The sequence below is a fragment of the Somniosus microcephalus genome, unplaced genomic scaffold (genome assembly GCF_052327205.1).
Source record: "Somniosus microcephalus isolate GS21.2 unplaced genomic scaffold, FLI_Smic_1.0 unresolved_chr4, whole genome shotgun sequence".
Classification (NCBI taxonomy): Eukaryota; Metazoa; Chordata; class Chondrichthyes; order Squaliformes; family Somniosidae; genus Somniosus; species Somniosus microcephalus.
The window spans coordinates 35,858,558-35,883,014 of record NW_028225182.1 but is presented as its reverse complement, the minus strand read 5'-3'; the positions used below and the strand labels follow the sequence as shown (position 1 = coordinate 35,883,014).

General features: G+C 48.6%; 1 protein-coding gene across 1 annotated transcript; it reads right to left on the bottom strand.

Annotated features, from left to right (window-relative positions):
* Nucleotides 1-7,012: 7,012 nt before the first annotated feature.
* LOC147090525 (zona pellucida sperm-binding protein 3-like) lies at nt 7,013-15,797 on the bottom strand. Its single transcript, XM_085977047.1, has 10 exons — nt 15,338-15,797; nt 14,624-14,739; nt 14,433-14,536; nt 14,165-14,342; nt 14,062-14,072; nt 7,800-7,909; nt 7,632-7,723; nt 7,394-7,545; nt 7,196-7,327; nt 7,013-7,119 (listed from the first exon to the last, which is right to left on the bottom strand). Exons 1-10 carry the CDS (start codon nt 15,770-15,772, stop codon nt 7,013-7,015), a joined length of 1,437 nt encoding a protein of 478 aa, XP_085833173.1. The 5' UTR covers nt 15,773-15,797.
* Nucleotides 15,798-24,457: the final 8,660 nt, after the last annotated feature.

The following is a 24,457-nucleotide window of genomic DNA, read 5'->3' as shown; positions in this document are numbered from 1 at the left end:
CTGCAGTACCCGGTCAATCCCAAAAAGGACCTTACACCCGTTACTGTGTTGGGGATCGGCAGATCTTGTACTGATTCCCTTCTGGCCTTATCTATGGCTCTTTCTCCAGCGTGGATGGCCAGACCCAGGAATTTGACTTCCTGCTGGCCGATCTGTGCTTTCTTTGGGTTTACTTTGAAACCCTTCCTTTCTAACAGCTCCAATAATTCGGCTGATAGTGGGCCGTGCTCCTCCCTTGTGTCCGTGAACAGGAGTAAGTCGTCCACATACTGTACTATCTGGTTGGGCTGGCTAAATTCTTTTAAACTCCCCGCCATGCATTGATGGAAAGTGCTGGGGCTGTTGTGAAAACCCTGTGGCAAGCAGTTCCAAGTGTACTGTTGCCCTTTGAAAGTAAAGGCAAACTTGTACTGATCCTCCCGCCGCAGCGGAATGGACCAAAAACCGTTCGAGATATCCAGCACCGTGAACGTGGTCGCCGATGCTGGAATACTCCCTATTAGGTCTGCAACTGCTGCTACCGTGGGTGCGCAGGCTGGGATGTTACTATTGAGGACTCTGTAGTCCACCGTGGCTCTCCACGAATTGTCCGGCTTCTTTACCGGCCATAAGGGGGAGTTCACGTGAGTGGCTATTGGTCTCAATACGCCCTGCTGCACCAATGAAGATATTGCGGTCTCCATGTCGGGTTCTGCCTCCTTGGGGAAGTTATACTGTTTTTGGGGTCGGATCATGGGGTCCCCGTCTACGCTGACTTCAAACCCAGTGACTCTCCCACAGTCGTGCTTGTGGGTGGCAAACGCGGTCAGATTTTCCGACACACACGCCTGCAAGTCCGTTGGGACGTTCGCTACCATGAGCTCGAGATCGTAACCCCCTGACGGCTTCATGGTGCACAGGGCCCCCTTTTCTTCCCTCCCTGGGATTACAACTACCTTACCTAAACCGCTCTCGGCTCCCCAGAGACAGTGATTTCTCAGGTCCACGAGGATCCCGTGTTCCACCAAGAAATCAGCCCCGAGGATGCCTTTTCCACCCCCCTCACTCCACCTCAATAGGATACACGTCCATGTGGTGTGGAGTGCTCCCAAATGAATGGAGAGCGGGATGGAGTACGCGCCAGCCTGTTCTCTGCCTGTGAAACCCGCTACTGAGAATGGAGCCTGGGTGGACAGAGGTGAGGCAAAAGGTCTAGCTGTGTGGATCACGATGCACGAAGCTCCTGTATCCAACAGGTAACCACCCTTTTCCCTTTCCACCTCCATTTCCACCACAGGTCTTCTCCAGGCGTCATAGCGGAGCGGACACAAGTAGACGGGCTGCGCAGGTGTCAGTCATTTAGGTGCTTCAGTTGGGGTCTCGGGAGCGATAGGGCTGTTGGCGACTGCTACCTTCCCCTGCGAGGTCATCAGAGACCGCATAGTCTCTAAAATTGACCCAATCGTAGCGGGATCCACAACCGCACCACCTCCTGTTGCTGGGGCAGGGGCTACGGTTGGGTTTTGGGCTGGTGCTGGGGCAACGGTCTGGGCTTGGGCTTGGGCTTGGGCTGCGGGGAATCTCCCCCTATTATCCTTCCATGGATTTCTACAGTCCTTGCGCCAATGACCCTCCTTCCCACACCCGTAACAACTGCTTTTGGCTTGGGGAGGGCGATTCCCCTCCTGATGCCATTCCTTTTTAGCAGAAGCTGCAGGCCTCACCTCATGCACCTTTCCTTTTAAAACAGGCGTTGTTGTTCCTGTAACTGATCGTGAGCTGATCGAGCACTACGTCTTCCGTGGAGCGGGCGTTAGTGGGGTCAAACCATGCTTTGGCCTGCTCCCTCACTATTGGCAAGCAACCTGCTACCAGGCACCGGAGCCAATGAGCCCTTTGTTCATCATTTAGCGCGTTCCGGTCCGGTCCTCCCGGGCAGCTGCGCCGATACACGGGCCACAACCTTCCGGCGAAAACCCGTGGGGGTTCTCCTTCTAGCTGCACTGTCTTTTCTAAACGGAGGAACGGAGTTCCGTCACCCTCTCCTATAATCTCCAGGATCTCGTCCCGTAACAACCCATATTCCCTGTGCCCTCTCTTGCTCTCGTCAGGGAGACACTGGAGGAGCGAGCTGTCCAGGGAGAACAGCAGCATCTTAGACTGTTCAACCCCGTCGCAGTCATTAACGGCTGCGGTCTGCTCCACGTCCCTAAAATGGACGGAGGGATCTCCTGGCTCGGTGAGTTTTGGGATGTGACTTATCATTGCCCTCAGCTGTTGTGCGCTGTGGGGCATTATGATCTGGTTCACAAGGGGTCCGTCCTCGCCAACATTGGCACCTGGACCGAGCCTCCGGTGTCGCGTGGGACACATCGGTGCCGGTCCTGACTCTGCTACCTGGGGTGGCTCTTCCTCAAGAATCTCTTCATCTACCGTCTCCGTTTCCTTTCCCGGAGTCCAAGACTCACCATAAGCAGGAGGCGCAGAGGGTTCGGGGGTTGGTTCCTGAACTATCTCTTGTGGAATCGGTCTTTTGGATTCCTTGGCTAGCAATAGCTGGCTCGCTGGTGGGTTTATGAGACACACCAACCCGTTTGCCTTGGCTAGGGCCGTTCTCAGGTCCTCTTGCTCCCGGCGGCAAGCGCTGTGGTCAGTGCTCTCAGATCTATCCTCCGTGGCCATCTTATATGCTGCCCTGGCTCCCAGAAGTTTTTCCTCTTGGGTCTCTATTTGCTTAGCTAGACGGAAACACCTTTCTCTCATTCTACCTTCACAGGCCTTGGCTTCAATGACCTGACATTTTAAATACTCTACCCGGGTTTCGTGGCGGTGAGTTGTGGATTGGCGTTCCTGATTCAGCGCGTTAAGCGATTCAATCAGTTTTTGACCTCCCGCAACCTTTTCCTCTACTTCTGCTAATAACCCTTTGATCTGGGCCGTCTGTGCTACAACGACTTGGTCCAAAAGCTGGACTTGCTTCTTGTAGCACATCAGCCAGACCGCCTTTTCTACAGATCTTTTGTGCTCTTTGCTTTCTGTCCACTTGATGGCTGCGTCTAGCGGGCGCCTATCCCTTAATAGGTCAGATATCCATTGTTTTGTGAGGTTTACCTTTCCAAAAACATAATCCGCTATTCTTTCATCCATCACATTTCGGTTATTCAGACCTTGATCTAACACACTACTTTCCTGCTACCAAGGTCCTGCCGCGGTCGCCATTTCTGTAGGGGGTTTCTCTTGCTCGTTCTGGTTTCCTGCCAGGCTTTGTGCAATAATTACCCTTGAGTGGTTCAACCCACTCTCCCCTACGGTTCTAGACCTTGGACTTAGATGCAGAGAACTGTAGTGCAGAGAAAGGACTCAATAGACCAGGTTGAATAGCACGAAATGGATGCTTTTATTTTTAAACAGTTTGAAGCATTACAAAATACATGTCATAGGCACAGATTAAAGTAACTACAATCATGCACAAATTTATGAACTTGACTCTATGGAAATGGGGAACACACGGCACGTCGTAAAAGGGGAAACACATTACGATTTAACCTTACTCCCTCCCCTAATACCTAAACTAAGTTTCGACTTGAGGAACTCGGGATCATGCTCACCACTATCAGAATCGCAAAAAGGAGGGGTTCGCAGCCTTTCTGGCACAGCTTTCCGTCGTCACGTGGATTTGGAAACTTCTGGCGCAGCTTGTTTTTCTCTCTCTCTCTCTCAGGCGATGAGGCAGTGGACACAGCCTCGGTGAGCGCTCGTCATGGCTGAAATCCACCAAGTCTGTTGTGGATTTGGGTTCATGGAACAGAACAACACCTCGATGGGATGTTGAGGCACGGAAGTGCTAGGCCCGGAATGTCCTTTCTCTCCGGCCTGGATCGTCGGTTTTCCTGAGGGTGTCTTCTTCTTCGGCCTGGGTCGTCGATGATCTCCCGACAACGGTACCCGGGCCACCCTTGTCGTGGCCGAGCCTTGTCTGGCTGAACACCGACCACGTTGTCCTTTCCGAAATGTCCGTCCGAAACTTCCTGATCGAATTCCGAAGCTACCGAGGTAGAAGAGGCGCTGATGGACTTTTCAAAATCCATATTTATACCCTTTTTGGGCCAGCCTTATCTCCCGCCAGATCATAGTCCAGTCTTTGTAATATTTTGGCGGGCAGAAATCTCTGCAGGGGCGCTTTGTCTTGTAACGGGAGCCGGTGATAACTTAACTGGCCTTCCTGGCCGATAATGTCTTTTAATGTCTTTTACTTTGTCACCGTAACTCGGTTCGCATATTGATCGGTCTGGAGATTTCCCTTGATGGCTGTTAAACGGTTTCTCCTTTGTACATTAAATGGGTTTAAGTGTTCATTCATTGTCCGCCCATATCTTGATGGGCCCCATCCTGTTTGCCTGAAACTGTCTTGTACTTAGAATCTATTGAATATGTATGCTGTTTCCCTGAGTTTCGGTTTCCCGATACTGGCTTTCGCGGGCTTACTGTCTTCAATCCACAAGCCTGTCTGGCTTGCAGTAACAGAAATCAAATGGTCCAGAAACTGATCACGAGGCCCGGCGGCCATTTTGTATGCCCTTTTATCAAAGGTTTTTCTGTGCAAGCTTACTTTGGTCAATAAACTGTCTTATTTTATCCTGTTTTCTTGCGTGAGTATTGCTGAAAATTTCAAATCTTACATCATATCGCACCTTTAATGCAGAAAAACATCCCAAGGTGCCAATGGTGGAGTGAAGGAAGGGGAGGATCCACAAATGGCCGGAGCTGTGGGAACATGAATTCTGAGGGAGGTGGTTAATAGGGTGTGATCCTCTGAGGTTGGGATTTGATAACTTTTTTGCGCAGAGCAGAGGGAGCTTTACTCTGTATCTGACCCGTGCTCTACATGCCCTGGGAGTGTTTGATGGGACAGTGTAGAGGGAGCTTTACTCTGTATCTGACCCGTGCTCTACCTGCCCTGGGAGTGTTGGATGAGACATTGTAAAGAGAGCTTTACTCTGTACCTAACCTGTGCTGTACCTGCCCTGGGAGTGTTTGATGGGACAGTTTAAAGGGAGCTTTACTCTGTATCTAACGCGTGCTGTAGCTGCCCTGGGAGTGTTTGATGGGACAGTGTAGAGGGAGCTTTACTCTGTATCTGACCCGTGCTCTACCTGCCCTGGGAGTGTTGGATGAGACATTTTAAAAAGAGCTTTACTCTGTACCTAGCCTGTGCTGTACCTGCCCTAGGAGTGTTTGATGGGACAGTTTAAAGGGAGTTTTACTCTGTATCTAACGCGTGCTGTAGCTGCCCTGGGAGTGTTTGATGGGACAGTGTAGAGGGAGCTTTACTCTGTATCTAACTCGTGCTGTAACCTGTATCTAACTCGTGCTGTACCTGCCCTGGGAGTGTTTGATGTGGACAGTGTAGAGGGAGCTTTACTCTGTATCTAACCTGTGCTGTTCCTGCCCTGGGAGTATTTGATGGGACAGTTTAAAGGGAGCTTTACTCTGTATCTAACGCGTGCTGTAGCTGCCCTGGGAGTGTTTGATGGGACGGTGTAGAGGGAGCTTTACTCTGTATCTGACCCGTGCTCTACCTGCCCTGTGAGTGTTGGATGAGACATTGTAAAGAGAGCTTTACTCTGTACCTAACCTGTGCTGTACCTGCCCTGGGAGTGTTTGATGGGACAGTTTAAAGGGAGCTTTACTCTGTATCTAACGCGTGCTGTAGCTGCCCTGGGAGTGTTTGATGGGACAGTGTAGAGGGAGCTTTACTCTGTATCTAACTCGTGCTGTAACCTGTATCTAACTCGTGCTGTACCTGCCCTGGGAGTGTTTGATGTGGACAGCGTAGCGGGAGCTTTACTCTGTATCTAACCCATGCTGTACCTGCCCTGGGAGTATTTGATGGGACAGTGTAGAGGGAGCTTTACTCTGTATCTAACCCATGCTGTACCTGCCCTGGGAGTATTTGATGGGACAGTGTAGAGCGTGCTTTACCTTGTATCTAACCCCCCGCCTCCACAGAGCCCTCTATTTCATCCTCCCTCATCTATGCTACCAGCCTCCTTTACAAATGAACAGGAGGAGTCCATTCAGGCCCTCGAGCCTGTTCTGCCATTCAATTCGATCATGGTCGACCTGTATCTCAACTCCAAATGTATCTGCTCCAACCACTCCCTGTTCCACATTCTGTGTAAAGAATGTTCTCCTAAATTCTTAATTTGATCTGTTAATGGCCATCTTATATTCCTGCCCCTTTGCCCTCACCATCTTGTTGCAGTGGTGCCTTGTTACACCGCCCAATGTTCAACTAAGCAAAGCATTAAACTCACGTAAATCAGACAAAAACCTGACAGAGTCAAAGGAGGAGACATTAAGACAGGTAAATGCCTGGACACTGATGTAGGTTTGAAGCAATGTATTAGGAGGAGAGGTTGAGGGTTTTAGGGAGAGAATGTCTGAGCTGAGGTGCCAGACGTCTGAAGGCACGGCCACCAACAGGGGGTGATGGGAGGTGGGGTGGGCGAAGGATTTTGGGCGGGTGGGGGAAATGCACCAGAGGCCAGAGTGCAATGAAAAAGATCATTGATCCTTTACCAATCCCCTCAGCACTGTTTGACTCCACTAACCACCCATGTGTGATGGTGGGTGGTAGGTGACATCACTATATTCAAAAAGGCAATTGTAACTAACCTTTAAGGGATGTTAAATGTGGAAAGCTCTTTCAAAGAGCCAGCACAGGTATGATGGGCCGAATGGCCTCTTTCTGTGCTGTATGATTCTAGTTGCCATCCTATTAATGTCACAATCTTATTCCAGGTGCAAATGCCTAATTTCAACTACCCAAAACGCAGCAGTGTGTGGTGAAATTGTCAGTTAAATATAGGCCTCCAAAACTGGTCTAGTGTCATTTAGACAACTTAGTTCAAACCACCATGACAGTGTATTTAAAATCCAGTTCAACACCAAAGACTATAACTCAACCAAGTCACATTTCAATTTTATTGACCCATTTGACAAATAAAGCAGCGCGATTGAGGGAGAGGATTCAGTTGTGTTTCCTGGACAGTAGGAAGGCCACCAGAGAGGCGGAGATCAGGACCCCAGCTGCCAACGTCACAGCCACGACCAGAAGCAGCTCAGAACCCACATCACCTGCCGAGAACGAGAAGCCAATATGGAGTTAGGAGTCACAGGACTGGAATTGGGTTTCCATACAATCAACACTCACCTCGATAAGAACTCGGAACCTCCTCACGAGTCCCAACAGCTTCACCTTCCACCAAATGAACTAGGTCCAGATCTACATCCAGAATGATCAGAGGTCCAAGGGAGGCCTCACCCTCCCACACAGGCTCAGACACTGCAACAATTAGTTCCATCCAGTTACAAAACATCCATTATCACCCTCAACACCACCACAACATACCAAGCTCAGATGGGACCTCCCTCCTGCCCCTGGAGTGTGGTCTTCCTCCAGATCGCAATCTCTGGGCCCTGCAGTTTCTCCCATCACAACAGGCACAAACCTCATTGGATCCTTCCACCAGGGACAGGCCCAACTCGTTCACCAGGGACCATCTAAACAAGGAAGCAAGCCATCGGTCAGAACGCATTCATGCGCCAAAAAGAAAGAGGTCCACCATTCGGGGGTAGATTTCTCTCACCGGTTGGCTGGCTTCTGGAAGGAACAGGCTTTGTTGACCGAATCCGGCCTTTGATCTGCTGCAGCTACTCGCAGGTGGCAACTGATGAAGATCTGCAGGAGACACATCCAGGAGTTACTCAGCGTCAACGCTCACCGTCTTACCTTCCAACATCTGGCCAACTCTTACCAGGTCCCTGGCATCCTCAAAGAAGCGGAACGCATCCAGGTTGAACCAGAGCTTGTCCCGGTGATCTCGCGGCGACACAAAAGACGAAAGGGAGTTTTCGCCTCGGCTGTGTCAACAGGCAACTGGAAAGAGGGTGGGAAAGAGCTGCCCGATTGCCTGCCTCTCTTCCGCGGCCACGTTCGCGCCCGCGTGGCCCTAGATATGGAGTACGCGGTATCCACTGGCACGCTTGAGGCCTTCCGCGACCGGTGGGCGCCGCGGAGAATGGAGTGCATCATCACCCCCGGCAACCAAAATTTTAATTTGATTTGTTAAGGTTCCTTTCAAATTTATGTTAATTTACAGGCCTTATCGTTTGCGACCCTTTAAAAAGGGAGCACATGGTTGACTTTTAATAGGCCGTTGCCTATGATAAAGAAAGAGGCAGAGATTGGGTTGACCTTCTCCAAAACCATCAATAGAAAGACATTGGGTGATGTCATCAACCAAAAACCAAACCAAAGTGCCCCCATTGGTTGGAGAGCTTTGGGAACCATCGGCCCAAAGTCGCCTGTAAAAGAAAGAAATAAAGACTTGTATTTATATAGCGCCTTTCACAACCTCAGGACATCCCAAAGCGCTTTACAGCCAATGAGGTACTTTTTGGAGCGCAGTCACTATTGTAATGTCGGAAAGAAAGCAGCAATTTGCGCACAGCAAGCTCCCACAAACAGCAACGAGATAATGACCAGATCATCTGTTTTTAGTGATGTTGATTGAGGGATAAATATTTGCCAGGACACCTGGGGAAAACTCCCCTGCTCTTCTACGAAATAGTGGCCATGGGATCTTTTACGCCCGTCTGAGAGGGAAGACGGGGCCTCAGTTTAGCATTGCGGCCGAAAGACAGCACCTCCGACAGTGCAGCACTCCCTCAGTCCTGCCCTGGGGTGTCAGCCTAGATTATTATGCTCGAGTCTCTGGAGTGGGACTTAAATCCACAACCGTCTAAGTCAGAGGCAAGGGTGAGTTTGGGATCGATACAGGGTTATGGAGAGAGCGGGGTAGTGGGATTAGTTTGGGATTGATACAGGGCTATGAGGAGAGAGAGGGACAGTGAGATTAGTTTGGGATTGATACAGGGCTATGGGGAGAGAGCGGGGCAGTGGGATTAGTTTGGGATTGATACAGGGCTATGGGGAGAGAGCGGGGAAGTGGGATTAGTTTTGGATTGATACAGGGCTATGGGGAGAGAGCGGGGCAGTGGGATTAGTTTTGGATTGATACAGGGCTATGGGGAGAGAGCAGGGCAGTGGGATTAGTTTGGGATTGATACAGGGCTATGGGGAGACAGTGGGGCAGTGGGATTAGTTTGGGATTGATACAGGGCTATGGGGACCATGTGGGGCAGTCAGGTTAGTTTGGGATTGATACAGGGCTATGGGGAGAGAGCGGGGCAGTGGGATTAGTTTGGAGATTGATACAGGGCTGTGGAGAGAGAGCGGGGCAGTGGGATTAGTTTGGGATTGATACAGGGCTATGGGGACCATGTGGGGCAGTCAGGTTAGTTTGGGATTGATACAGGGCTATGGGGAGAGAGCGGGGCAGTGGGATTAGTTTGGAGATTGATACAGGGCTATTCGGGTAGAGCGGGCCAGTGGGATTAGTTTGGGATTGATACAGGGCTATGGAGAGAGAGCGGGGCAGTGGGGTTAGTTTGGCATTTATACAGGGCTATGGGAAGAGAGTAGATCAGTGGGATTAGTTTTGGACAGTGACGGCTGATTTACCATTTTGGACAGGTGTGGCCTACACTGCCTAACCAAGCCAGCTTGTTCCCATGGCAATGGGGCCTTGGCACAGTCCTCCCAGCAATCTGCCTGACACTTTTTGCGTAGTCTTTGTGATGAAATGCCAACAAAAAAGACAGGGCTGAAGTGGGAACTGCCTGACCATCGTGAGCCGGAACGCTCAGCCGCTGAGTCGAGGACATGACTACGACCCCTGCACTGGAAGTCTCGGAGAGGCAGGTTTGGATTGCTGCATCGGAGAGAGAGAGCTGGCACTGATTTGATGGGCTGAACGGCCTCCCGCTGCGCTGCGAACCTCGGGGGTTCAGAGACACCGGAGCCAACAAACTCATCTGATTGGCGGTCCGACAGAAAACCGCTCCCACCGCACGTGCTCAAAAGTTTCTACCCCCATCGCAGGCAGAAGAGTCTCTGATCTTCAAATGTAATTCACTGCCTGAAGTGTTGTGAGGCATTTTAACGTGGTAAGGAACCATATAATTGCAGATGTTATCAATAAACCTGAAACCTGCCCCAACAGTAGATCATCTTAAAGGTGTCAGCCGGTAGCACACTTGCCTCCGAGTCAGAAGGTCGAGGGTTCAAGTCCCACTCCAGAGACTTGAGCCCATAATCCAGGCTGACACTCCCAGTGCAATGCTGAGGGAGTGCTGCACTGTCAGAGGTGCCATCTTTCGGGTGAAACGTTAAACCGAGGTCCCATCTGCCCTCTTAGGTGAATGTAAAAGATCCGACGGCTGCTATTGGAAGAAGAGCAGGAGGAGTTCTCCCCAGTGTCCTGGGGACAATATTTATCCCTCAATCAACATCACTAAATACAGATTATCTGGTCATTTTCACATTGCTGTTTTTGGAAGCTTGCAAATTGGCTGCTGCGTTTCCCACAATACGACAGTGACTCCATTTCAAAAGTACTTCATTGGCTGTAAAGCGCTTTGGGACATCCTGAGGCCTCCAGCCCGACAACACCCCCGTCTCCGAGATATCTGCACTTCTCCAATTCTGCCCTCTGGAGGATCCCAGATTTCAATCGCTCCACCGTTGGCGGCCTTGTCTTCAGCTGCCTGGGCCCCAAGCTCTGGAATTCCCTCCCTAAACCTCTCCAGCGCTCCATGCTCCTTAATACCTCCCTCTTTGACCAAGCTTTTGGTTATCTGCCCTAATATCTCCTTATGTGGCTTGGTGTCAAATTTTAATTGAAAGCGCTTCTGGGACATTTCAGTACGTTGAAGGGGCGACATAAATGTAAGTGGTTAAGTATTGACAACAGTCCTACTGCAGATTTCAGCCAGCATTCACTGACCAGGGTCGGCCACGAGAGATACAAAAGTGTGCTCGTTAAGTTTGTGTGGATTCTAGCCCCACCTGATGTTGGAGATCCAGTACGGCAACTCAATCCCACTTGGGGACCTAGTATGTTGGTTAGACATAATTATTTTTTATTGTAGGTCCCACACTCACGTCAGAGATGTTTAGAAAGAACAATCTTTTATTTATACAGCACCATACCATGTTCAGGATGTCCCACCAACACCTTAAACATTCATTCCCCCCACCACCGGCACACTGTGGCTGCAGTGTGTACCATCTACAAGATGCACTGCAGCAACTCACCAAGGCTTCTTCGGCAGCATCTCCCAAATCCATGACCTCTACCAGCTAGAAGGACAAGGGCAGCAGGCGCATGGGAACACCAGCAACTCCAAGTCACCCACCATCCTGACTTGGAAATATATCGCCGTCCCTTCATATAGTCGCTGGGTCAAAATCCTGCAACTCCCTGCCCAACTGCACCTGGACTAGAAAGCAGCTCACCACCACCACCTTCAAGCCTAACTAGGCATGGGCAATAAATGCAGGTCTTGGCAGTGACACCCACATCCCATGAACAAATTAAAAAATGCACTTCATAACCAATGAATTACTTCTGAAATGTAGTCACTGTTGTCAGAAACATGGCAGCCCATCAAGAGCCTACAAACAGCAATGTGATAATGGCCAGATCATCTTATGATGTTGGCTGGTGGATAACAATTGGTCAGAGGGAAGAACTCCCCTGCTCTTCTTCCAAAAGTGCCACAGGATCTTTTACATCCACCCGAGGGGCCAGAAGTGGCCTCGGTTTAACTTCTCATCCGAAAGATGGCACCTCCGACAGTGCAGCACTGGGAGTGTCAGCCTGGCTTTTGTACTCAAGCTTTCTATCGTGGGATTTGAACCTACGACCTTCCGACTCAGGCTAGAGCGCTGTCCACTGAGCCACGGCCAAGACTGAAAGCCATTTAATGGGCCTTCAGAGATTCAATTCCTCAGGTGACTAATCCTGCAGGTTAACAAGCCATCGACAGCACAGAAACAGGCTATTCAGTCCAACTAGTCCATGCTCCACACGAGCCTCCTCCCACCCAAACAGCATATCCTTCCTCCCTCATGCTTAGAGCTCCCCCTTAAATGCAGCTACACCATTCGCCTCAACCACTCCGTGATAGCGAGATCCACATTCTCACCACTCTCTGGGCAAAGAAGTTTCTCCTGAATTCACCATTGGAGTCATTAGTTAGTTACTGCCTTGTAGTTACAGGCCCCTAGTTCTGGTCTTGCCCACAAGTGGAAACATCTCTATCTAACCTATCAAACCCAGTCATAATTTTAAACACCCTCAGCCTTCTCTTTCCTAGAGAAGGCAACCCAAACAGGTCAATCTTTCCTAATAAGTCGAATCTCAGTTCTGGAATCATCCTAGTAAATGTTTTGCACCCTCTCTAGTGCTGCTATCATTTTTATAATATGGACATCTACCCCATTTAGACTCATTATCCCAGTCAGTTATAGAGGACTAAACAACCTCCACTTCTAGTAATAAACTAATCCCAGCATTAAAATTTCCAGGAACGTTGCAATTTCATGGGGCTCAATAATCAGTCCCACTAACCTCACTCCACAAGAGCCCCACAAACCTCCTTAACAAGGGACAAACAGCAGGCCAAGATAACTCGCTCCAGGCAAACACTTCCAAGTTGCTGTTAATAAACTAGTGAAATGGGGCAGATACCCCAGTAGCCTGATATCTGGTGAAAAGATTAAATACACTCAGCAGGCATGCCACTGGGTCAAGAATCATTAATGGAAGTAAATAAATATGGAAAACTTCCCATATTCAGAATGCAAATCCCCAGCCTTAAATCAATGACCAAATGCAAGCAATAACCATTACAGATTTGCTAATTTCACCACTTTATTAATCACAAGTTGTTGCGCAGGGTTTGCTTGCGTTTCCTGTACAGGAACAAGGCGATCAACGAAGCAGAGATCAGAGAGACAGCAGTCACAGTCAGGGCCACCATCAGGACCACCTCAGACTCAGCACCTAAACAGCAATGAGAAACCAACAGTGAGTGAAGGAAATACTGAGGGGGAAATGGAAACTAGCAGTCGGCCAACTCACCACCTGGAGACCTCTCCTCCATCCGTTGCTCAACCTCATTAAGGGACTCAGTTGCCAGGTCTGTCACATCAGTGTCCAGAATGACCAGGGGTCCAAGGGAGGCCTCACCCTCCCACTTCAATTCAGCATCACTCCCTGCAATATCAAACATTCCAGTTAGAGAGGGTAAAGGGCAACCTCCAACATCTAGAGAATCAATGTCCTACCAGCTTCAGGTACAAGATCCCTCCTTCCTCTGGAATCAAATCCAAACTCCCTTGTGGCACTGCAGTTGCCCAAGTGACAACAGGCACAAACGTCATTGTTGGATACTTCCAATGGAGCCCAGCTAAACAAGAGAATCAGTTTCACAATCAGGTTGGGCATCACATCTCCACACAACACATCCCTGAGAGAGAGGGGGCACTTACACATTCTGCATCTTCTGGAAAGTACAAGCTTTGCTCATGGAATCTCTCCAATCCACTGCAGCAACCTTCAGGTGACAGGAGATGAAAATCTGAGGGACACAGTCAACACAAGTCATTATATAGTGACTCCCTCCCAACTTGGGAACTCAATGAACAGGTGGATTCAGGGGACAAGTAGCAGAATGGATAGCAAGCTGGCTAGAAACAGAGAAAAGTGGTTAATGTTAGTGATTCATAGGATCACAGGATATACAGCAGAGGGATTTCAGGAGAAACTTCTTTACCCAGAGTGGTGAGAATATGGAACTCGCTACCACAGGGAGTGGTTGAGGTGAATAATGTAGATGCATTTAAGGGGAAGCTAGATAAATACATCAGGGAGAAAGGAATAGAAAGATATGTTGGAGTTAGATGAAGAGGGGTGGGAGGACACTCATGTGGAGCACAAGCCAGTTATGCAGAATGGCTGTGAATACTTTGCAATGGTCGGCTTCTTCTTACCAAGGAACGGTCATCTCCAAAGAAGCGGAACGCATCCAGGTCAAAGTGGAGCTTGTCCAGCTCACGCCCGTCTCTTGGCAACACGAAGGTTGAGAAGGAGTCCTCAGCTTTGCTGTCCAGGAGGCAACTGAAGAAATAATTTTTAAGAAAAGGGACATTGAGTGAATCAAGAGAAGCCATTGAGACAGGACTAGCTGGAGAAAGCAGAGCGCTCCTTACCCATTGTAGTCAATGATGCTGTATCTCGGGGTGGAGTCCGTGTCTGGGCTTAACGTAGCGACACAGCGATCAATGTAGAGCTTCAGGGGCATGTGGTTGGTCATTGAAACAGAGGCCTCAATGTGAATGAGGTCACCCAGGTAGTAGACAGTCGAGGTGCGCTCGGAGAGCCAGTCGTCTGAAGTACAAGAGGGACAAGGGTTGGAGACTGGGTACACCTGCCAGTGGGTGACTACAGGAAGTCATTCCCCATCCACCCATCACATACCGTTCATTAGGCGCAGAGAGAATGACAGAAGCCCCTGTCCAGACTTGGTGGAGCTGAACGGGATCCAGGTGGGCTTGATCGGGTCACTGCTCACATTGCCCTTCCTGGAAAGACAATGGTGCCATTTTAGGACAAGGTCAGAGAACTACACCAGCTGTAGACGTTATTCGCGACAGTGTAAAGAATCTTACCTAAAATAGTGGCACTCAATGGGAACGACAGCTCCATTAGTTCTCACAATGACAGATCCATGGGCCTTGGGGGTGTGGTTCAGGTGGGTGGCGTAGACCAGGAAATCTCCAGACATCTGAAAGACATCAGGTTCAGAAATGGACAACATTCTACTCAGGTGGTTGGAAGTTGTGCAGCCTCAGTAGCTAATGCAAGGAGGGGGATTGCAAGCACAAGACAATTAAACGGAATAAAGACTCAATGAAAGGACAGCTTCACTTCAATAAAAGGAGCCACAGGTTGATAATTCAGAGCAGCCACAGGTTGATAATTTAGAGCAATGAAAAGAACAAGATTAAATCCTCATTTAATCACAGCTCCTCTGTATTCGATATAGATATAGATAGAGAAAAAAAAACTGAAGATTGTAGATAACTGAACCATTAAACTGAATCCCCAGGGACCTGAAAAATCCACAAGACAAGATGTATGGAAGGAAAAGTTTGAAGAACTAAGTGAAGGCTCAAGGCCAATAGGGCTGAGATCACAAGGTTGGAGACTAAGGAAGACAAGTTAAAGCGAAGGACAATGCATAATTCAACACAAGTCTGAGGATTTAAAAGCAGGAGACAGGAATCTCCTCAACATCAATGACTTTTCACCAAAGGTAGGAATAAAGAGTTGGGTCTAATCCAGCAACCAAGCTTAGAGCAAGAGTTGAGGAATCACATTACCTTCACTCTGCTGCCACACTCATGCAGCCCATAATCAAAGAGGACGGTGTGGTTCTGAGAGTAGATCCCGGTTGGCCGACAACCTGCCGTCCCCAGGGTCAGGTCAGCAGCTTTAATCAGGTGCCTGGTTCCAAATAAATCCATCTGTACCCTGACCAGCAGGTTGTGCTCTCCACACTGCACCCTCACAGTCTGCAGTGGAGACACACTGCGCCCCTCAGACACACTGAAACCGGAGCCAAAGGGAGACCCAGGAGAAGGGACTCGCTGAGGCCCAGGGGTGGCTTTTACTCTTCTCCATGGAAACCTCTGGCCCCCAAACTGTTGCCAAATATCAGAGGAACAAACAGCTCCAACTAACACCAGCACTGGGAGCAAACCCCTCACTACAAAATCCCCCATGATACTAAACAACTCAACTATCCCTGCACCCATCAACAAGCACCTTTTATACACACAACCTGCAGTCACATTGAGCCGATTGGCCCCAAGCTCCACAATTTCTACCCAATGACAGAACTCATGTATTTATTGCCAGGCGGGCCTATTTTAATTCGACCAATCGGAGTGACTCTTTTGATTGGGTGGTTACACCAATCAACTGTACACTTTTATGTGTGGGTGATTAACCAGTTAGCCTGTAAATAAATAAAACTTTAAAGGAACCTGAACAAACTAATTTCAAATTTGATTGCTCTTTTTGATTAAAGCATTGACTGTAACTTAAGAAAACATTTGACCAATAGAGGTGCTCTTTTGGTTAAACGAATCAACTGTAAATTAATAAAACTTTTAATAAAACTTGACAAAAAAAGAAAAAATAAGAAGAATAAAAAAAGGAAAAAAATGCCAGAACTGATGGATTTATTGCCACGAGGGCCTATTACAATTTGGTCAATCACCCCCACTTGAAAGAGTCGCACAAGGGCACATTTTGATGGGCACCATTAATACAGTAGTCATCCACTTTGGATCTAAAAAGGATAGATCAGCGTACTTTCCCAATGGTGAAAAGCTCGGGATTTAGAAAGTTAAGGGGTGATTTGATTGAAGTTTTCCAGATATTAAGGGGAACCGATAGGGTACACAGAGACAAACTATTTCCGCTGGTTGGGAGTTCAGGACAAGGGGACATGGCCTAAAAATTAGAGCCAGATCTTTCAGAAGTGAAGTTAGGAAACACTTCTACACACAAAGGGTGGGAAAGGTTTGGAACTCTCTTCCGCTAACAGCAGTTGTTGCTGGGTCAATTGTTAATTTGAAATCTGAGATTGATAGATTTTTGATACCCAAAGGTATTAAGGGATATGGGCCAAAGACAGGTATATGGAGTTAGGTCCCAGATCAGCCATGATCTCATTGAATGGGGCGACAGGCTCGAGGGGCTGAATGGCCTCCTCCTGTTCCCATGTTCCTATGTCTAATGTGTTTTTTTTTAAATTGAGCCATAAAATGACATGGGTTATCCCGGTGTCATCAACAGAGGAACGAATTTACACCTGGCCTCCCTCTTTATGGTGGCACAACTGACAAAGGAACTCAAACACAGAATGTTCTTTCGACAAAACAACAGGAAACTCATAAAAGTAAACCATAATATTATGACTCGTGTCAATAAGACTCTCCATTCCCTGCGGTGCCCACTGGTCACGGGCGGTCTCGAGTGTACCAGTGGGCATTGCCCGCTCCCTCTCCAGGGAGCCTGGCACGCACACACTCGGAGTCCAATGGGTTTTCCAGAAGCTCCTACAAATGGCTGGATGCGGACGGGATCATTGCCTCATTGTACCGGATCGAAAAGTTGGACCTTAATCAGTTGATATGTACTGTGGGACATTAGTTTGGACAGACACTTTGTTCTTGTTAGTGGTGTCCTGTCTCTTGTGGGGAGGACCTCTTATAGATGATCAGTGTGGGCCTGAGCTTCACCCATTGCCCCTAACTCGTAGTCTGTAAAACAGGACAAGCTCCCCCGTCCCTGCTGATAGCAGAAAGGACATCACGAGGGAGAAACAGTCTATCCAATTAAAACCCCAAAATAGAGGCAAAGTCACTCTAAGTACAATTGTCTAGTTTCATACAGACTGATCAAGGATGTGATGGGAAATGGAGACTGTCACACTGGAACAACACCAACTTGTCATCATATCGCACCTTTAATGCAGAAGAACATCCCAAGGTGCCAATGGTGGAGTGAAGGAAGGGGAGGATCCAGAAAAGACCAGAGCTGTGGGAACATGAGATCTGAGGGAGGTGGTTAATAGGGTGTGATCCTCTGAGGTTGGGATTTGGGACCTTGTTTGCGCAGAGCAGAGGGAGCTTTACTCTGTATCTAACACGCGCTGTACCTGCCCTGTGAGTGTTTGATGGGACAGTGAAGAGGGAGCTTTACTCTGTATCTAACCCGTGCTGTACCTGCCCTGTGAGTGTTTGATGGGACAGTGTAGAGGGAGCTTTACTCTGTATCTAACCCCGTGCTGTACCTGCCCTGGGAGTGTTTGATGGGACAGTGTAGAGGGAGCTTTACTCTGTATCTAACCCGGCTGTAACCTGTATCTAACTTATGCTGTATCTGCCCTGGGAGTGTTGGATAAGACAGTGTAGAGGGAGCTTTAATCTTTTTCTAACCCGTGCTGTACCTGCCAAGGAAGTGTTTGATGCGACAGTTTAAAGGTAGCTTTACTCTGTATCTAACCCATGCTGTACCTGCCCTGGGAGTGTTTGATGGGACATTGTAAAGGGAGCTCTACTCTGTATCTAACCCATGCTGTACCTGCCCTGGGAGTGTTTGATGGGACTGTGTAGAGGGAGCTTTACTCTTGTAGGGGGTGGTGGTGTGGGGTGGCGAGTACGCCCAGTCAGTTATGCCTCTGACTGTTTGTGAGTGGTTTGAATCGCTCCCACGCCCCTGGGTTCTAGACACCGGACTTAGGTACAGGCGGCGATACAGAAAAGACTCGAGTACACAGGTGGTTTGGATGTGAGAAAACCAAGATTTTTATTGAAACAGAAATTAACACAATCTTATGAGAAGTTACTAGTATAAAATTACAGGCAAATACGAAATAACTATACTTATACAGGGAATGGGGAACACACGGCACATCGAGGGAAAACAGCTATCTTAACAATCCCCTTATCCTTATCCCACCCCTTATACCTAACTAGATTAAGCTATGAGGGGCCAGAATTCATGCTCACCAATCCAAAGATAAAAGCCAACTGTTGACGAGTGTGAATTTTGAAGTCTGGTTTCTGGTCCTTCTAGGTACCCCGTCGCCACGTGGTCTTCAGGGGTGCGGTGCTGGGTCAGCTACTGCGACACACCTTCTCCCCTCCACGACCGTCGTCGTCTCGTCTCGATGGGTTGTCCTCTTCTTCTCCCTCGGGCGGTCGTCGACGGTAACGTTATATTTACCGGACAGTCACCAGTCGTTACCGTTTAGATTTTACTAGCCATGCACCAACGCCTGTATATTCGTTGTGGCGTAGACACCTGCGTTATCGCATTGTTCAACAAGATGTTTGTCTTCACCGTCCTCAAGGACTTTCTTCCCCAAGCGTCAGCTTATAACTAGGCGCTTGGTTTACTTATCGCTATGTTTTTCGCTGCCCTGCTCTGCCCTTATCGAGTTATCATCATCTTCTTCGTCTCCACTCGTCTCGTCTCGTCGGACTACTATACGAGTCCTGGGCTACCTGCTCAACTTCGTCTCGCCCCTTTCTGCGGCCTGGGCGTCCTGGATGGCTGTGGACTTGGGCCTTGCTCCCCTTCCTAACAGTTGGTATGGTGTTACTGGCTACTGAAAATCTGCTCCGGGGAGAGAACCCGCCATGAGGCCAGGGCACGAGTACAAGTGGCAGCCCAAGAGGCCGGAGCCACGAGAGCAGAGTCAAGGGCAAGAGCAAGAGAGCAAGAGAGAGATTGCTACCCGGGGCCTTCAGTTATACTCCTCACGATAACCCTTATCTGCGCGCCAAATCAGGTTAGTTCTTTGTCCCAATCTTAGCGGGCTAGTTTAAATAATTGTAGCAATCTAAACAAACTGTTTTTAGATGGCCGGTAATCGCACCTACTGGCCCGATTTCTGAGTTGTTTTGTTATTAATACATCTTAATTGGCCTGACCAGCCTCGATGGCTTCCCTAAGCTGTTTCCGATTATTTATGCAAACAACTTGATGGCCTTAAGTATAGGCCTAACTGGTTTTGGTCTGCCTGCGATTTGGCTTAAAGCATAATTCAAAGTCCTGTCTGCTTTTCAAAATACAAAAGTCTCTCTTCACAGAAACTGCAGCTTTGGTTTCGATTTCCCAAAAGCTGCTTGTGCCACAGAGTCCAAGCTTTTTAAATCTTGCAGGCTTTTGGCCACGAGGTGCGGACACCATCTTTGGGTACGCTTTTTAAAATGTCCACGCAGGGTCCCTTTTATTAATAATAATCTTGGGGAAATGTGGAAGTTTTGCGAATCTTACACTCTGTATCTAACCTGTGCTGTAGCTGCCCTGGGAGTGTTTGATGGGACAGTGTAGAGGGAGCTTTACTCTGTATCTGACCAGTGCTGTAGCTGCCCTGGGAGTGTTTGATGGGACAGTGTCGAGGGAGCTTTACTCTGCATCTAACTCGTGCTGTAACCTGTATCTAACTCGTGCTGCAACCTGTATCCAACTCATGCTGTATCCTGCACTGGGAGCGTTTGATGGGACAGTGTAGAGTTCTTTACTTTGTATCTAAACCCCGACCCCACCGAGCCCTCTATTTCATTCTCCCTCATCTATGCTACCAGCCTCCCTTACAAATGAACAGGAGGAGTCCATGCAGGCCCACGAGCCTGTTCCGCCATTCAATTCGATCATGGCCAATCTGTATCTCAACTCCAAATGTATCTACTTCAACCACTCCATTTCCACATTCTGTGTAAAGAATGTCCTCCTAAATTCTTAATTTGATCTGTTAATGGCCATCTTATATTCCTGCCCCTTTATCCTCACCATCTGGTTGCAGTGGTGCCTTGTTACACCGCCCAATGTTCAACTAAGCAAAGCATTCAACTCACGTAAATCAGACAAAAACCTGACAGTCAAAGGAGGAGACATTAGGACAGGTAAATGCCTGGACACTGATGTAGGTTTGAAGCAATGTATTAGGAGGAGAGGTTGAGGGATTTAGGGAGAGAATGTCTGAGCTGAGGTGCCAGATGTCTGAAGGCACGGCCACCAACAGGGGGTGATGGGAGGTGGGGTGGGCGAAGGATTTTGGGCGGGTGGGGGAAATGCACCAGAGGCCAGAGTGCAATGAAAAGATAATTGATCCTTTACCAATCCCCTCAGCACTGTTTGATTCCACTAACCACCCATGTGTGATGGTGGGTGGTAGGTTACATCACTATATTCAAAAAGGCAATTGTAACTAACCTTTAAGGGATGTTAAATGTGGAACAGAGCCAGCAGAGCGACAGTACCAGGCCAAGACACACCTACCGCCAGTGGACAAGGAGCAAGATGGCCAATTAAGGAGATGCTGCTTTGGTCTAGTCTCTTGACCCCGATGTGGGACTAGAACCTTCTCACAGCGGACTCCTAGCTGGGTGTCTGTAACCCCATCTACTCGCTCTAGAAAGATGGCAGAAGCTCCCCATCGCTTTCATCCCTTTACAAAGGTCACAATATTAATGCAGAGAAGCTGGGATTGTTCTCCTTAGAGCAGAGAAGGTCAAGGGAGGGGTTCAAAATGGTAAGGGTTTTAATAAAAGTAAATAAGGAGAAACGGTTTCCACTGACAGAAGGGTTAGTAAATAACGTCATTGACAAGAGAGCCAGAGGTGAGGAGACTTCTAATATAAAGAAGAAGTTGTGATCTGGAACACGCTCCCTGAAAGGGCGGTGGAAGCAGATTCAATAGTGTCTTTCAAAAATGGGAATTGGATAAATACAAAGAGGTGAAAATGGCAGGGATATGGGGAAGAGCCGGGGGGAGTGGGACTAATTGGAGAGCTCTTTCAAAGAGCTAGCACAGGCATGATGGGCTGAATGGCCTCTTTCTGTGCTGTATGATTCCAGTTGCCATCCTATTAAGGCCACAATCTTATTCCAGGTGCAAATGCCTACTTTCAACTACCCAAAACTGAGCGGTGTGTGGTGAAATTGTCAGTCAAATATAGGCCTCCAAAACTGGTCTAGTGTCATTTAGACAACTTAGTTCAAACCACCACGACAGTGTATTTAAAATCCAGTTCAACACCAAAGACTGTAATTCAACCAAGTCACATTTCAATTTTATTGAAGCATTTTTTGACAAATAAAGCAGCTCAATTGAGGGAGAGGATTCAGTTGTGTTTCCTGGACAGTAGGAAGTCCACCAGAGAGGCGGAGATCAGGACCCCAGCTGCCAACGTCACAGCCACGACCAGAAGTAGCTCAGAACACACATCACCTGCGGAGAACGAGAAGCCAATATGGAGTCAGGAGTCACAGGACTGGAATTGGGTTTTCATGCAATCAAAACTCACCACGATAAGAACTCGGAACATCCTCACGAGTCCCAACAGCTTCACTATCCACCGAATGAACTAGGTCCAGATCTACATCCAGAACAATCAGAGGTCCAAGTGAGGCCTCACTCTCCCACACAGGCTCAGACTCTGCAACAATTAGTTCCATCCAGTTACAAAACATCCTTCTTCACCCTCAACACCACCACAACATACCAAGCTCAGATGGGACCTCCCTCCTGCGCCTGGAGTGTGGTCTTCCTCCAGATCGCAATCTCTCGCCCCTGCAGTTGCCCCCATCACAACAGGCACAAACCTCATTGGATCCTTCCAGCAGGGACAGGCCCAACTCGTTCACCAGGGACCATCTAAACAAGGAAGCAAGCCATCGGTCAGAATGCATCCATACGCCAAAAAGAGGTCCACCATTCGGGGGTAGATTCCTCTCACCGGTTGGCTGGCTTCTGGAAGGAACAGGCTTTGTTGACCGAATCCGGCCTTTGATCTGCTGCAGCTACTCTCAGGTGGCAACTGATGAAGATCTGCAGGAGACACATCCAGGAGTTACTCAGCGTCAACGCTCACCATCTTACCTTCCAACATCTGGCCAACTCTTACCAGGTCCCTGGCATCCTCAAAGAAGCGGAACGCATCCAAGTTGAACCGGAGCTTGTCCCGGTGATCTCGCAGCGACACAAAAGACGAAAGGGAGTTTTCGCCTCGGCTGTGTCAACAGGCAACTGGAAAGAGGGTGGGAAAGAGCTGCCCGATTGCCTGCCTCTCTTCCGCGGCCACGTTCGCGCCCGGGTGGCCCTGGATATGGAGTACGCGGTATCCACTGGCAGGCTTGAGGCCTTCCGCGACCGGTGGACGCCGCGGAGAATGGAGTGCATCATCACCCCCGGCAACCAAATTTTAATTTGATTTGTTAAGGTTCCTTTCAAATTTATGTTAATTTACAGACCTTATCGTTTGCGACCCTTTAAAAAGGGAGCACGTGGTTGACTTTTAATAGGCCGTTGCCTATGATAAAGAAAGAGGCAGAGATTGGGTTGACCTTCTCCAAAACCATCAACAGGAAGACACTGGGTGATGTCATCAACCAAACACCAAACCAAAGTGCCCCCATTGGGTGGAGAGCTTTGGGAACCATCGGCCCAAAGTCGCCTGTAAAAGAAAGAAAGACTTGCATTTATATCGCGCCTTTCACAGCCTCAGGACATCCCAAACGCTTTACAGCCAATGAGGTACTTTTTGGAGTGCAGTCACTGTTGTAATGTAGGAAACACAGCAGCCAATTTGCACACAGCATGCTCCCACAAACAGCAATGTGATAATGACCAGATAATCTGTTTTTAGTGATGTTGATTGAGGGATAAATATTTGCTGGGACACCAGGGGATAACTCCCTGCTCTTCTACGAAATAGTGGCCATGGGATCTTTTACATCCACCCGAGGGGGCAGACGGGCCCTCGGTTTAACGTCTCATCCGAAAGATGACACCTCCGACAGTGCGGCGCTCCCTCAGCAGTGGCACTAGAGTGTCAGCCTGCATTAATGTGCTCTTGTCACTGGAGTGGGACTCGAACCCACAACCTTCTAGGAATACCGCACCTATCATGAACTCAGGACGTGCCAGGCTCCCAGAGATGAATCTTTTAATTCCTGGAGACTCTGGGACAATCCTGGAGGGCTGCTAACCCGAGCACAGACCCACAAAATAATACAGCAACTGGGCTTTGATGGCAGCTGTTTACGGGGTGAGGCGAGGTGTGCTGGCTGTGTATAAAATGTTAACTGGTTTACTCAAACAAGCACTTCTGTGATTATACATATTTATTGGGAGACTTCAGTGTGAATGCACATCAACTTTTTGTATGTTGTGTATGAGGCTTTGTGTAGACACTCACTAAACCCAGGTGAGACTGACTGCCACATCTCCATTCGCCTGTAGTCTCGACTATTCCAATGCTGACCTTCCACGCACTACCCGCCATTTACTTGAGGCCGTCCAAAACTCAGCTGCCCGTATCCTAACTCGCACCAAGTCCCATTCACCCATCGCTGACCTACATTGATTCCCGGTTAAGCAACGCCTTGATTTTAAAAATTCTCATCCTTGTTTTGAAATCCCTCCAACCTCCTCCAGCCCCACAACCCTCCACAAGCTCTGCGCTCCTTCAATTTTGGCCTCTTGAGCATCCCCAACTGGGGAATTTATAATGGGGAACAAAGAAATGGCAGACCAATTAAATACATATTTTGGTTCTGTCTTCACAAAGGGGGACACAAATAACCTCCCAAAAATGTCGGGGAACATAGGGATCCAATGAAAGGGAGGAACTGAAAGAAATCAGTATTTGTAGGGAAATGGTGTTAGGGAAATTGATGGGATTGAAGGCCGATAAATCCCCAGGGCCTGATAATCTACATCCTAGCATAATTAAGGAAGTGGCCCTAGAAATAGTAGATGCATTGCTGATCATCTTCCAACATTCGATGGACTCTGGAACAGTACCCATGGATTGAAGGGTAGCTAATGTTACCCCACTATTCAAAAAAGGTGTTAGAGAGAAAACGGGGAATTACAGGTCTCGGTAAGCCTGACATCGGTAGTGGGGAAAGTGCTA